General features: G+C 52.4%; 1 protein-coding gene across 3 annotated transcripts in view; it reads left to right on the forward strand.

Annotated features, from left to right (window-relative positions):
* Window positions 1–13,230, forward strand: part of DTNB (dystrobrevin beta) — a 90,875-nt gene that overhangs the window by 25,916 nt on the left and 51,729 nt on the right. For 2 of the 3 annotated variants that reach the window (XM_051773818.1, XM_051773820.1), the window contains exon 10: window positions 3,749–3,873. In XM_051773818.1, coding sequence (XP_051629778.1) covers window positions 3,749–3,873 — 125 coding nt within the window. Of the gene's footprint in view, window positions 1–3,748; window positions 3,874–13,230 lie in introns of those variants that run through there. The other variant, XM_051773821.1, reaches the window with a different exon arrangement.

The following is a 13,230-nucleotide window of genomic DNA, read 5'->3' on the forward strand; positions in this document are numbered from 1 at the left end:
GAAAACCAGAGATTGGCTTTTCCCAGGTTTTCAGTGCAGCCAGAACTGGTTCAGTCTTGCCTGGTGTATTTTGGAGCCATATGACCTAGAATAAGTATTAATAATAAGTACCTCATACTTATTATTAATGTTATTGTCAACACACTTATTAGTAATTAAGCTTATTGTGAATGTTATTATTAATACACTTATTATTATAGGTTCTTTCTTCTGAAGTTCTGAACTGCCTTTGGTAGTTTTTTCATGCTGTAAATCACATAATATAGAGATTTTTAGTACATATAAATATATACATTACTCCAGTGAGTATATTAAAATCTATTACTATAGTAATTTTATATTTATAAGTTCAGGTAGAAACCTATTTTTGAAAGAGGTTTTGCTGCATGAAAACGTTGCTTGTTGGGGGGCCTGTTTGGGGGGATAAAAACCCTTCAAACACTTTCCAAATGTTTCCTTTTGGGCCATTTCAATGTTGGTTTTACTGAATGGCCCTGGGCGGGGTTCAGTGAGTTCTGTGCACGCAGCAGAACCCAAAATCCAGCTGCTCATCCCGAAAGCCTGGGGATTAGCCAGAGCTCATCCTGGCTGGGGGGGGTTGGGGTCAGTTTGCTGAGCTTAAACAATCTGCCAGCAGTAAATTTCGGGTCAGTTGAAATTGTTATTAACGTTACAGTTAAATTTATTGTTTGATGTTTAATATTATAATCTGGATACTCGGATGTGGTTGGGGGGAGTCCCTCGGCTGCAGGTGGGTCAGGACACTCCTCCTGCTGTAAATAAGGGAATGTTTGTGGCTTAAAAACCACCTTAACCGGGGCCTTTGGGTCAGAGATAAACAAACCAAAGGCTTGTTCAGGTGTTCCTGGGGCGAGGACACCTCTGGATACCTCTGGGAATGGTTACAGGGGATGGGATGGGATCTGAACCAGGGACAGCCCCTTCCCCTGCCCAGCCATGCTCCAGGAGCTACTGCTGACATTGGCACAGGGAATTGTGTCTTTCATGTTCCCATTTCCCATTCAGGTGGCCTTGAAGCAAAATTAAACCTTTCTGAACATGTTTGTGTCCGGCCCCAGCCGTGGGACACACAGATCCCAGGATCCCATACAGATCCCAGTATCCCATAGATATCTCAGTATCCCACACGGATCCCAGTATCCCACACATGGATCCCACTATCCCACGTGGATCCCAGTATCCCACAGCTATCCCAGTATCCCACACGTGGATCCCAGTGTCCCATACAGATCCCACTATCCCATGGGTATCCCAGTATCCCACGGGGATCCCAGTATCCCATGGGTATCCCAGTATCCCAGAGGTATCCCAGTATCCCACAGGTATCCCAGTATCCCAGAGGTATCCCAGTATCCCACAGGTATCCCAGTATCCCACCGGTATCCCAGTATCCCAGAGGTATCCCAGTATCCCACAGATATCCCAGTATCCCACCGGTATCCCAGTATCCCACAGGTATCCCAGTATCCCACCGGTATCCCAGTATCCCACCGGTATCCCAGGATCCCACAGATATCCCAGTATCCCACCGGTATCCCAGTATCCCACAGGTATCCCAGTATCCCAGAGGTATCCCAGTATCCCACCGGTATCCCAGTATCCCAGAGGTATCCCAGTATCCCACCGGTATCCCAGTATCCCAGAGGTATCCCAGTATCCCACAGATATCCCAGTATCCTACTGGTATCCCGGGGCGCTCCCTCCCGTTCCCGCGGTGTGTGCAGGGACCCCGATTCCCGGTGCCCTGGAAATCCCTTTGCAGGGCTGCGTTTCCCAGCAGAGGGCACACGGAGACCGGGAATGTGGGATGGAGTCGGGCACAGCAACCCCTGGAAAGGGCCCTGGGGGTGCTGATTCCTTAAGCCCTTACAGTGCCCGGTGGCAAATGTCTCCCGAGGGTTTCCTTGTTCTGTGCAGGATGAAAAGGAAGCAGAAACTGTTTGTTTTGGGTGTTTATCGACGTGTTTGGCAGAGGGGGAGTGTCCTGCACAGGTGGGTCTCCATATGTAAAAAAGGCTGAGAATTTGCTGAAGGAAGGATTTCAGAAAGCTGGTAAAGTTTATGAAAATCACAGAATCGTGAGGTTGTTGAGGTTGGAAAAGGTCTCCCAAGATAATCAGGTCCAACCATCCCCCAGCACTGACCCAACATCCACAGGGCTTTTAAATCCCCCCAGGGATGGGCACCCCCCCTCTGCCCTGGGCAGCTGTGCCAGGGCTGGACAGCCCTTTCCACAAGGAATTGTTCCCGGGTGCCCCTGCCCTGTCTGTTGTGCTGGGGAACAGGAGGTGTCCTTGGTGCTGCCCTGGGCTCTGCAGAGCCCTGCTGGCACGGAGCTGGAGCCAAAGGGGCACGTGAATGTCCCAAACCATTGGAACAATGCAGAGGAGAAACCTTCCCGGGTGCCTGGGCAGCTGGACAGTCACTGAGAGGGGAAGGAGCTGCTGTGACTTCACCTCCTGGAGGGAGCCCAAAGCCAGGAGTGCCTGGGCCTGGGAGGTCACCTCATGCTCACCCTGCATTCCTGTGCCTGGCTCCTTTGGGATCATCAGCTGCACTTCTATCACCCTGACCAAAGGGCCAGGGCAGCACAGACCCTGCTGAGTCATGGCTGTGCCATTCCAGGCAGGAATCGGGCTGGATCCCCTGCCAGGCACTCCCAGGGGAAGGGGATGGGGCGGAGCAGCCGAGCTGGCCCCGCTCCGCGGTCCTGGGGCAGTGCCAGGAGGGAATGGGAAGGGGTTGGGAGCCTCTGAAAATAAAAGTCACACCAGCCTGCTCTGCCACTGAGAGCTGGAGATAAATAAGAGCAGAAACTGGGCTCGTGAAAGCTTTTTCAAAGTCTGAAATTGTTAATTAGTGTTAGTCAGAGAATCACAGGATGGTTTGGGTTGGAAGGGACCTTAAAGTTCATCCAGTCCCACCCTTGCCATGGGCAGGGACACCTCCCACCAGCCCAGGTTGCTCCAAACCCCCTCCAACCTGGCCTTGGACACTTCCAGGGATCCAGGGGCAGCCACAGCTTCTCTGGGCAACCTGTGCCAGGGCCCATAATCATGGAATCATCAAGGTTGGAAAAGACCATCCCACATCCCTGCAGGGACTCCCACATCCCTGCCAGGAGCTCAGTGGACACAATAACATTTTAAAACTTAACTTTGTAAGTCGATATGGGATTTAAACCAAGGTCTGGCAACCTTTGTCAGCAGCCTGTCAGTGTTCCTGAGGATCTGGGATCATTGCTCCAGTGAGGTTGTCCAACAGAATGAATTTGTGAAAGGGAATAAAGAAACTGGTCATTCCTATCTGTCCCAACACTGTGTTCCACCTTGGCTTTGCCCATAATGGACAGAAAACTGGGATGTGACCTGCTCCTATCCTGCTCCTCCCCTCCAAACACATCTGTGTTCAGAGGACCTCGAGAGTGAGTGAAATAATCCCTTAATGGGATGTGATTGTCCCTCGCTTTAATTCCTGATAGAGCCCCCAGATAATTGGTTTATTTCTTAATTTTGTTAAACTCCTTTCAGTTTTCAATACTGGAGCACAAAAGAACCCCCCCAGCCCTCGTTCCCCTGTGCAGTGCCTGCAGTGATTTCCCAGGAATGGTGTGGCAGAACTGGGTATTTCTGGATGTTCTGTCCTGTGCCTTTCTCACACTCTGACTGCAGGTGCTGCCCTGTTCTTCCCAACGCCCCTCTCACTCTTGTTTCCCTCCCCACCCCAGAAGTCCCCTGCGAAGAAGCTGAGCCACGCCATCAGCAGGTCCCTGGGCTGTGTCCCCAGCAGGGAACCCCCCCGGCCCCTGTTCCCTGAGCAGCCAGAGAAGCCCCTGGACCTGGCCCACATCGTGTGAGTACCCACCTGGGGCGTGTTCTGGGAGCCAGGGGAGGTGCCAGGGTTGGGGTTGGGGTTGGGGTTGGGGTGGGGCAGCAAACGGGAGCTTTGGGCTCGGGACGGTGGCTGTGCAGGGGTCAGGAGTGTGGGAGGGTTTCTGAGACACTGCTTGAAGTGGTTCCATTGAGAGTTACCCAAAGAGCTGCAGGAGGGGTTGGTGTGCAGCTGGCCCCAGGCCTGGCTGTGTCCTGCTGCAGCTCCTGGCAGGTCTCATCACTGTCACCTTTTGCTCCCCCTCCTGTTGGACCAGGCTCTGTTGTCTCACTCATTGCAGATCAAAATGACACAAACAGAACGATGTTAAGCTGATTGACTTGCAAATTAACGTTCCCTAGTACCAGCAGTGGCAGGTTCAGCCTGTTGCTGCTGCCTGGGACATGGGCTTTACATCCCTGCCCATCTCCCTGGGGTTCCTGGGGTTCCTGCTCCGTGGCATTATTGTCACCCTGTGGTTGTGCCCTCCCTGTGAACTGATGGGGTGATTTTAATACAGCACCGTTGCACTGGTGTTGGTTTGGGCAGCCCCGAGGTCACCCTGCTTCCCCTTTTCATACATGTAGATGAGAGCATGTGCTGTGGAGAGAAGAACAGGAGCAAAGCACAGGGATACAGCTCAAGGAAAATGGGAGAATTCCCATTTTCATGAGTGTTGGATCACCTGCAGGTTGGAGGGTGAGGGCAGTTGATGCTCCTCTTGTTTCCTTTTGACATCTTGAATACCAAATTCTCCTGGAGCTGGTTTCTGAATGGAGAACTAAGGTGTTGAACCCTGGATGTCCCACACCCTCTGCCCGTTCCGTGTCAGGCTGTGCTGCTCTGGCCCTCCCCAAATCCAGGGGGGTTCATTGACTGGCTCTTCTGCTCACTCCTTTGACAGTGTGCTCGTTAAGGAAAAGCTGGAGGCTAAATTGTCAAAATATTGGAAAGGTGAGAACTGCAAAGCTCATTTGTAGTGTGGCTTTTTCTGGTGTGAAAAGCATAGAGGGTCCAGAACTGGGCCTGGAAGAGTAGTTGCCACGCTGGACTCCTGCCCACCACAGCTTTGAGCTGATTTCTGCTTGGCTCTGTGCTTGTTTCCTCCAGCTCTTTCCCCACTGAGTATTTTCCACCTCTCCCAACGCTTTGCTTCAGCCCTGTGCAGTGAGGGATTGATCTGATTCAGTGCAGTGGAATCGCTCTGGGTTCCTTGGTGCAATCGCACTCAAATCTGAAAACCCTCAGCACTCAGTTGTGCTGCTGCTCAATCAGAGCTGGAGCCCGTGTTCTCCTGACCAATTAATGTTGTTCTCCTGACCAATTAATGTTCTCCTGACCAATGGCTCCTCAGCCCCCCAAGGACAAGGGTGTCCCTTGTCCACAGCGTGAGCTCCACACCTCGGCCAGGAGGTGCTCTGGGGCTCCTTGGGGCTCCAAATCCGGCTCTTCCAGCGAGGTGCTGCTCAGCCTCACCAGAACAGCCTGTTTGAAGTGCCATCAGATCACAAATCCGTTCACATTTCCCTCTGTAGGTTCCTTTTCCCCGTGCTGCTTCCGTGCTGTGCCTCCCCAACAGGAGGTCGTGGTTGGCACCGTGGTGCCTCTGGAAAACAAACTCCCTGTGCTGGCACCGCTGCCCTGGGGGAGGCCAGGAGTGGTGGGCTGGGCTGGGCCTGGCTGAGGGAAGGCTGGTGGAGCCAAAGTCTTCCCTCTGCCACAGACCAGCAAGCTGGGGGAATTCTCCCCTTTGCCAGGACTCCTGAATTCATTAACGGATCAGACACGTGTCAGTCCCAGCAGGGCAGGGAAGGGGAAAGGCCAGAGCAGGTGTCTCACTCTGGGGGTTGGGCTGTAATGCAGGAGCCACTGGAGGAGCTGCTTGAGGAGTGCCCCGAGTTTGCTTTGGGCTTCCAACTGGGAACAGGCAATCCTCAGCTTCCCAACACGGGAGTGCCTTCTCCTTCTCAACCCTACATTGCCTTTTGGGACTGGAACAGTGGGGACACATCCCAACACCTCCTGCAGGGACTGGGACAGTGGGGACATGGCTGGACACCTCCTGCAGGGACAGGGACAGTGGGGACATGGCTGGACACCTCCTGCAGGGACTGGGATGACTGCCCGGACGCTCCTGGCAGCAGAGAGGCAGCTCAGAGACATCTGCTCTGTGCTGACAGCTTTAATTAAATTTTAAAAAAAATGGTGCCCTAAAAAGCCAAAGTATTGGGAAATAGGGCCTGGTGCTACAAGGACAACTCTGGGAACAACAGACACTGACTTGGTGCAGAAATAATGTCAGTAGGGGGTTTATATCAAACACTAAATCACATGCAAATAAAAGGAACGTAGGACAAAAAAGACATTCTAGGGTTTTTATAGAAGTGACAACAGACCTTGGGGGTTTTGTGTAAGTGGTCCCATTGAAACAAAAAAAACCACTACTAATAAAAAGCACCCAAACAGCCCAGCAATGGTTTTGAAGTGTGAGAAGAGCTGTGGCCAGTGCAGGACTCGGCTCATCCCGGGGGCTGCTCCAGGCCCCAGTGAGTCAGTGTTCAGGTGTCAGAGATCAGGGCTGGATTGGGTTTGATTCCTGTGCAGGGGAAGCTCCTCAGCACCTACAGATGCTGTGGGAGAGACTGGAAGGCTGAGATTGGCTTCAGCTGAGTAAACACAGAATAGAAATAGTAATAACTGGGAGCAGTTCAACAATACTTGGCCAAATGTTCCAGGGAAAACAAGGCTTGGAAAGGAAAAAAAAGCCAGCTGTGCTCATTGAAGGAGGGAGGAAACACAGAACTGGTAGCAAAGAATGTAAACTAATGGTTTAGGAGTTATTGGTGAGGAGTTTCCGGGCTGTGGTTTGGCGGGGGCAGCGATTGTGAAACGTGGGCAGGGAAGGGAAGGGAAGGGAAGGGAGCTGGGAAGGGGCTGGAGCAGCAGGAGGGGCTGAGGGAGCTGGGGGGGCTCAGCCTGGAGCAAAGGAGGCTCAGGGGGGACCTTCTGGCTCTGCAACCCCCTGACAGGAGGGGGGAGCCGGGGGGGGTCGGGCTCTGCTCCCAGGGAACAAGGGACAGGAGGAGAGGGAACGGCCTCCAGCTGTGCCAGGGGAGGCTCAGGTTGGACAGGAGGAGGAATTTCCTGCTGGAAAGGGTGGTCAGGCCTTGGCAGGGGCTGCCCAGGGAGGTTTGGAGTGCCCAGCCCTGGAGGTGTCCCAGGAAGGCCTGGCCGTGGCACTCAGTGCTCTGGGCTGGGGACAAGGTGGGGATGGGGCACAGGGGGATCCATGGGCTGGGAGGGCTTTTCCCACCTCAGGGATTCTGGGATTCTGAGGTGACCCAGCAGGATTTCGAATTGCAGTGTCTGTATTTTCGATCCAAACTGCATTTTGAGGTAATTTCTTAATTTAGATGCTTACTGCTGATGGCTCGTGTGTCTCAGAGCCCTGGAACAACATCCACATGATCTCATTGCTGGGGGGACAGGGAGGATGAAGTCAGGGCAGTGTCTGACATGTCATGTTTACCAGTATGACTTGGATGGGCAGTGAAGTGACTGAGCAGTGCTGAGCTGCTTGTTGATCAGTAAATAAAAAGGTAACTCGTGCCAGGCGAGCTCAGGCCTTGGCACTTTGCTGGAGTCAGACTCAGCCTGGGTCCTCCTGCGAGGTTAATCCTGATTAATGAAGTGGTTTTGTTGCCATAATGTGTTTATGGTGAGCACTGGGAGATTTAGAAAACAATAAACAATGCACCACCTAGACAGGGAAGAACCCGTGAAGGGGGGGCTTGGAGGGAGATGGGCTTTAAGGTCCCTTCCACCCCAAACCATTCTGGGATCCCAGGATTCCATGAAAACAGTTCTGCTCGTTGGCCTCGACGTGACTGCCAAAAGCAGGTGCTGGGGGGGGGTTTCAGGCAGAGCCCTGCAGAGATCAGACTGAGTTCTGTGCCATTAACCCTCACCTGCATGACCAGGAGGAAAACTCATAAAACAGAGGGGAATGGGAAAATGTTGGAGGAATGAAGCCAGTTGAAAGGAAAACGTGCTGGGCAGAATGGCCCAAAAGCAGTTCTTGGAGGTCCTGGTCTGCAGGGGGCTCAATGTGCATTTTCAGGGTGATTTTGTAACCGTGGGTGGTGACAGGATTCAGGAGGACAAACAGGAGAGGTTCCCCTTAGTGCTTGGTGGGGGCAGGATCCTTGCTGGAAAACTGTGGAAGGAGCAAAGGGTTTGAGAGGGTGGATGGAAATGGTTGAAGGACTGGAAATAGGTTTGGGAAGAGGCACAGTTTTACAGGCAAGGACCCCAGGAATGCAGGAATAACCCCCAGGGGTTAAGGAAGGGTTTGATATTTCTAGAAATACCAGTCCTAGAGAAATTAAATATAATCCCAAGGAGCTTTGGCAGATGGGCCTAGCAAAGGACACAGAGCAGAAGCTGAAAGGAGACACATTCAGAATAATAAATATGAAATACGAAAATCAGAGAATCAGAGAGTGATGGAATGGTTTGGGTTGGGAGGGACCTTAAAGATCATCCAGTCCCACCCCTGCCATGGGCAGGGACACCTTCCACTGTCCCATGTTGCTCCAAGCCCCGTCCAACCTGGCCTTGGACACTTCCAGGGATCCAGGGGCAGCCACAGCTCCTCTGGGCAGCAAAACAAGATGTGTGTTTTTAACAGTGAATGTGAGTCAGCAATTGTCAGAATCGATTCCCAAAGTGGGGGGGGAATCCCCACCACTGAACCTCTCAGGCCAGGAGGAGGGGGTTTTAAAATCCACTCAGGATTCCAGTCAGGTGATGTCCTGTGTTTGCTGGGAGCTGAGTTATCCCAGTGTTTGTTGTTGCTGGAGGAGATATGAAAAATGCAGACAGAAATGTTAATGGAGTCTCTGAGTTGGGAATTTTACAGGATCTGTTGATGGAACCCTGGACCTACATCCGTGAGGGAATCAGGGGTTTGCTTTACTCACAATTCCAAGAATAAGTGTTTCTGAGGCCACCTCTACCCCTTTTCACCTGCACTGCTGGAGCTGGGCTGGGTCAGTAACATAAAACATGGAAATTCAGCTCTTCCTGCTGTTTGGGTTCGTCCTGTTCCCTTCCCCTGATCTCCCTCATCCTCCTCCAGGCTGGAGCTGTTCCTCTGCTCCCGGGGAACAAGGGACAGGAGGAGAGGGAACGGCCTCAGGCTGTGCCAGGGGAGGCTCAGGTGGGACAGGAGGAGGAATTTCCTGCTGGAAAGGGTGGTCAGGCACTGGCAGGGGCTGCCCAGGGAGGTTTGGAGTGCCCAGCCCTGGAGGTGTCCCAGGAAGGCCTGGCCGTGGCACTCTGGGCTGGGGACAAGGTGGGCACAGGGGGGATCCATGGGCTGGAATGATTCTGTGTCCAGTGGGAGTTTCCTGGCTGCCAGAGGGTAATTCCATGTGAACCACACTTGGGTTCAGGTGTCAGTTCACTGAACAGAGTTACTGGGACCCACAGGCTCCCCTTTTTCAGGGAATTACCATCTCTGTGGTGGAAAGCAGTAACACCTTTCTGCAGTGCTCGTTTGATGAAGCAGGGGTGGTGTTTGCCTGGATCAGTCTTCCTGGTAGGAACAACTTTAAAATTTCCCATCCCTGCTGTGGTGTTTTGTGGATGTGACAGGATGGTTTTCCCCTGGCTCTGGGACCCACCAAACACAACCCCCTGCCACTAAACCCTTGATTTTCAGGTGTTGTGGAGACCCAGCTCCATGGGTGACACAGCCCTGGGGCGTGGGAGAGGGGCTGGGGACAAGGGATGGAGGGACAGGACACAGGGAATGGATCCCACTGCCAGAGGGCAGGGAGGGCTGGGAGACTGGGAAAGGATTGTTGGGGTGCCCTGGCAGTGCCAGGTGGGCACAGGGGGTGTGTTACATCCTCCCATACAGGATGTGGTCAGTACTGATTTAATGATCATTTAACACCCTGTGGTATTTGTATTCACAGTCGTGGTGCTGGAAATAACTTTTATCCTGGGACAGAATGTGGAGCATTGGCTGGAATTCCTTCTGCACCCGAAAAGGAGCTGAGCCCTCTTTTTTAATCCTTGTGCTGTTGGTGCTGAAGCCAAATTCCAGTTAAGAGTCTGCTTTTTGTGCTCGGGGCAGAGACAGAACAAACAACTGAGGGAAGTTGTTGTGACCTTCTCTCTTTGGTGCCTTAGATCCGGGTGGAAGGTGCCCCTGCCCAGGGTTTGGAACTGGATGGTCCTTAAGGTCCCTTCCAACCCTCCCCCTGCTGGGATTCTGTCGTTCAAACTCGTGGAAACTGGGCTTTAGACAAACCTGAGGGCCTTGGCTCAGGGCTGGAGCGAGTGGATGGGGTTTGGGTTTGGTTTGGTTGGTTTGGATGTGCCAGAGGCCCCATTTCATGGGGGAATAATCTCCATTATAGGGGCAATTTGGGAATCATATTTAATTTAACAGAAGGAATTCCTCCCTGGGAGGGTGGGCAGGCCCTGGCACAGGTTGGGCAGAGAAGCTGTGGCTGCCCCTGGATCCCTGGGAGTGTTCCAGGCGAAAATCAGATCTTAAAAAAAATAATGAAAAATCAGAACTTAAAGTTAAAGGAAGTTAAAACTTAAAGAAAACATAATAAAAATTAGAACTTAAAATTAAAGAAAATTAAAACTTAAAACATAATGAAAATTAAAACTTAAAACATAATGACAATTAGAACTTAAAAATAAAGAAAATTAAAACTTAAAACATAATGAAAATTAGACCTTAAAGAAAATTAAAACTTAAAAAAAAAATAATGAAAATTAGAACTTAAAATGAAAGAAAATTAAAACTTAAAACATAATGAAAATTAGAACTTAAAACTAAAGAAAATTAAAACTTAAAGCATAATGAAAATTAGACCTTAAAGAAAATTAAAACTTAAAACATAATGAAAATCAGAACTTAAAATTAAAGAAAATTAAAAAAACATAATGAAAATCAGAACTTAAAGAAAATTAAAACTTAAAAAAATAATAAAAATTAGAATTTCAAATTAAAGAAAATTAAAACTTAAAAAAAATGAAAATTAAAACTTCAAATGAAAGAAAATTAAAACTTAAAAAAACATAACAAAATTTAGAACTTAAGATATAATTAAAATTAAAAATTAAAATATAATGAAGAGAAAACAAAAAAAATTAAAAAAAAATATTAAAAATGGAGAAGGTTTTAAGGCCCCCCTCTGTGGCTGGACGGTCCATCCCCGAGCGCTGGTTCATCCCGGAGCTGCCCGGTCCCGAGCGCTTCCCGGGCTGCCATCCCGGTCACGTGGAGATGCCCGTTCCCTTGGAGACGGCTCCATGCGGCGCATCCTCGGGGATGGCGCGGGCCGGGATGGCAGCGCGGGACCGCGGCGCGGCCTCCTCCTCCTCCTCCTCCTCCTCCTCCTCCTCCTCCTCCTGCTGCTGCTGCTGCTGCTGCTGCTGCCAGGTGTGCGGGCTCGGGCCCTGCCGGGGCTCTGTCCCGCTCCCGGCGCGGGGCCGGGGGAAAGGTCTGGGGGGACCCTCCGGGCGCCGCTCGGCCCGGCTGCTTTGGGGTGGGGGGTCGCGGGGACGCGGGAGGAGCCGCCTGGAGAGGAGTCCGGGGGCTGGGAACGGCCGGGAGAGGGGTGGGAGCACCTCGGGGGGGGATGTGGGATTGACTCCGGGAGAGGGATGTGGGATTGACTCCGGGAGAGGGATGTGGGATTGACTCCGGGAGAGGGATGGGAGCCGCTCGGGGAGGGATGTGGGATTGACTCCGGGAGAGGGATGTGGGATTGACTCCGGGAGAGGGGTGGGAGCCGCTCGGGGAGGGATGTGGGATTGGTTCCGGGAGAGGGATGGGAGAGGGACGGGAGAGTCGCTCCGAGAGGGATGTGGGGTCAGCTGCGAGGGATGTAGGGTCAGCTCGGAGAAGGACGCGGGGTCAGCTCCGAGAGGGATGTAGGAGCCACTCGGAGGGATCCGGGATCAGCTGGGACAGGGGACACAGGAGCAGCTCACAGGGATGCAGGAGCAGCTCACAGGGATGCAGGAGCAGCTCACAGGGATGCAGGAGCAGCTCGGGGAGCGATGCAGGGTCGGCTCAGAGGATGCAGGAGCAGCTCCCGGAGGGACGTAGGAGGCACCTGGAGAGGGACACAGAAGCAGCTGGAGGAGGGATGCGGGGTCAGCTGGGAGAGGGATGCGGGATCAGCCTGGAGAGGGTCGCGGTGCGGGTGTGGGTGTGGGTTGTGGGGTGTGGGTGTGGGGTGTGGGGTGTGGGTGTGGGTTGTGGGGTGTGGGTGTGGGGTGTGGGTGTGGGTGTGGGTTGTGGGGTGTGGGTGTGGGTGTGGGTGTGGGTTGTGGGGTGTGGGTGTGGGTGTGGGTTGTGGGGTGTGGGGTGTGGGTGTGGGGTGTGGGTGTGGGGTGTGGGTGTCTGCCCGAGCAGCCCGGGGCGGGGAGGACCCAGCACTCCCTTCCCATCCTTGCCGCGAGTGATCCCGGCGCAGGGCACAGCAAAGTCCTTGGGCTGTGGGATGTCCCGCGGTGCCCTGTTGGCGGTGAGGATCCCGTGAGTGGGTCGCTCATTCCCACACGGCCGCGTTTGCCGTGGTTTGGGGAGTAAATAATGAGCGTGTTCAGCCGGCTGGGGACGCAGAGGCACAGAGCCGGCTCTGCCTGTGCCGCTGTCCCTGGGCAGGTGCTGCTGCTCCATTTCCCTGCTGGAGGAGCAGCCCAACGAGGCAGCTCGTCGGTGGTTTTGTTGCACACAAAGAAATTGGCTGTTACATAAAGAAAACAGTGCAGGTTTCACGGTAAAATTGCTCAGGAACTCCATAATCTGTGCAATGAATTGCATTTATTTTCACTAGGTGTTGTTAGAGCGCTCAGGGATTTATTTTCCTCGGTCCTCATCTGTAAAATCCCAATTATCTGTGTGTATTCTCGGGGCTGTGATTGTTTTTTTAACTTCTCCTTATGTTTAATTTATTTCCGACCGTCTGAGCAGAATCACTTTCAGCTCTTTCTAAAATGACTGCAAACCCGGCGAAATGGACGTTTAAATTTGTGGTTCCTGCTGCTGAAATCACCCCAATTTGCAGTTTTGCAGGGGACCCAGCCCAGAGATCAGTCCCTGAGTCCCCAGCCCAGGCACACACTCGTTATCCCAGCGGCAGGAACGAGGCGTTGTCGGATCCAGACACGCTCCAAACCTTTCCCTTTGGCAAATATTTAGGCTGCTATTTTTGGATCAGAGGTTTTTAACCTACATCGTTGGTGGATTAGAGGGTTGTTGGTGATTTTCCTCTGCCTGCCTTTGTGTCGGGGTGGCTT

Source organism: Manacus candei, unplaced genomic scaffold (assembly GCF_025592945.1).
Source record: "Manacus candei isolate 608988 ecotype Guabito, Panama unplaced genomic scaffold, ASM2559294v1 h1tg000177l, whole genome shotgun sequence".
NCBI classification, from domain to species: Eukaryota; Metazoa; Chordata; class Aves; order Passeriformes; family Pipridae; genus Manacus; species Manacus candei.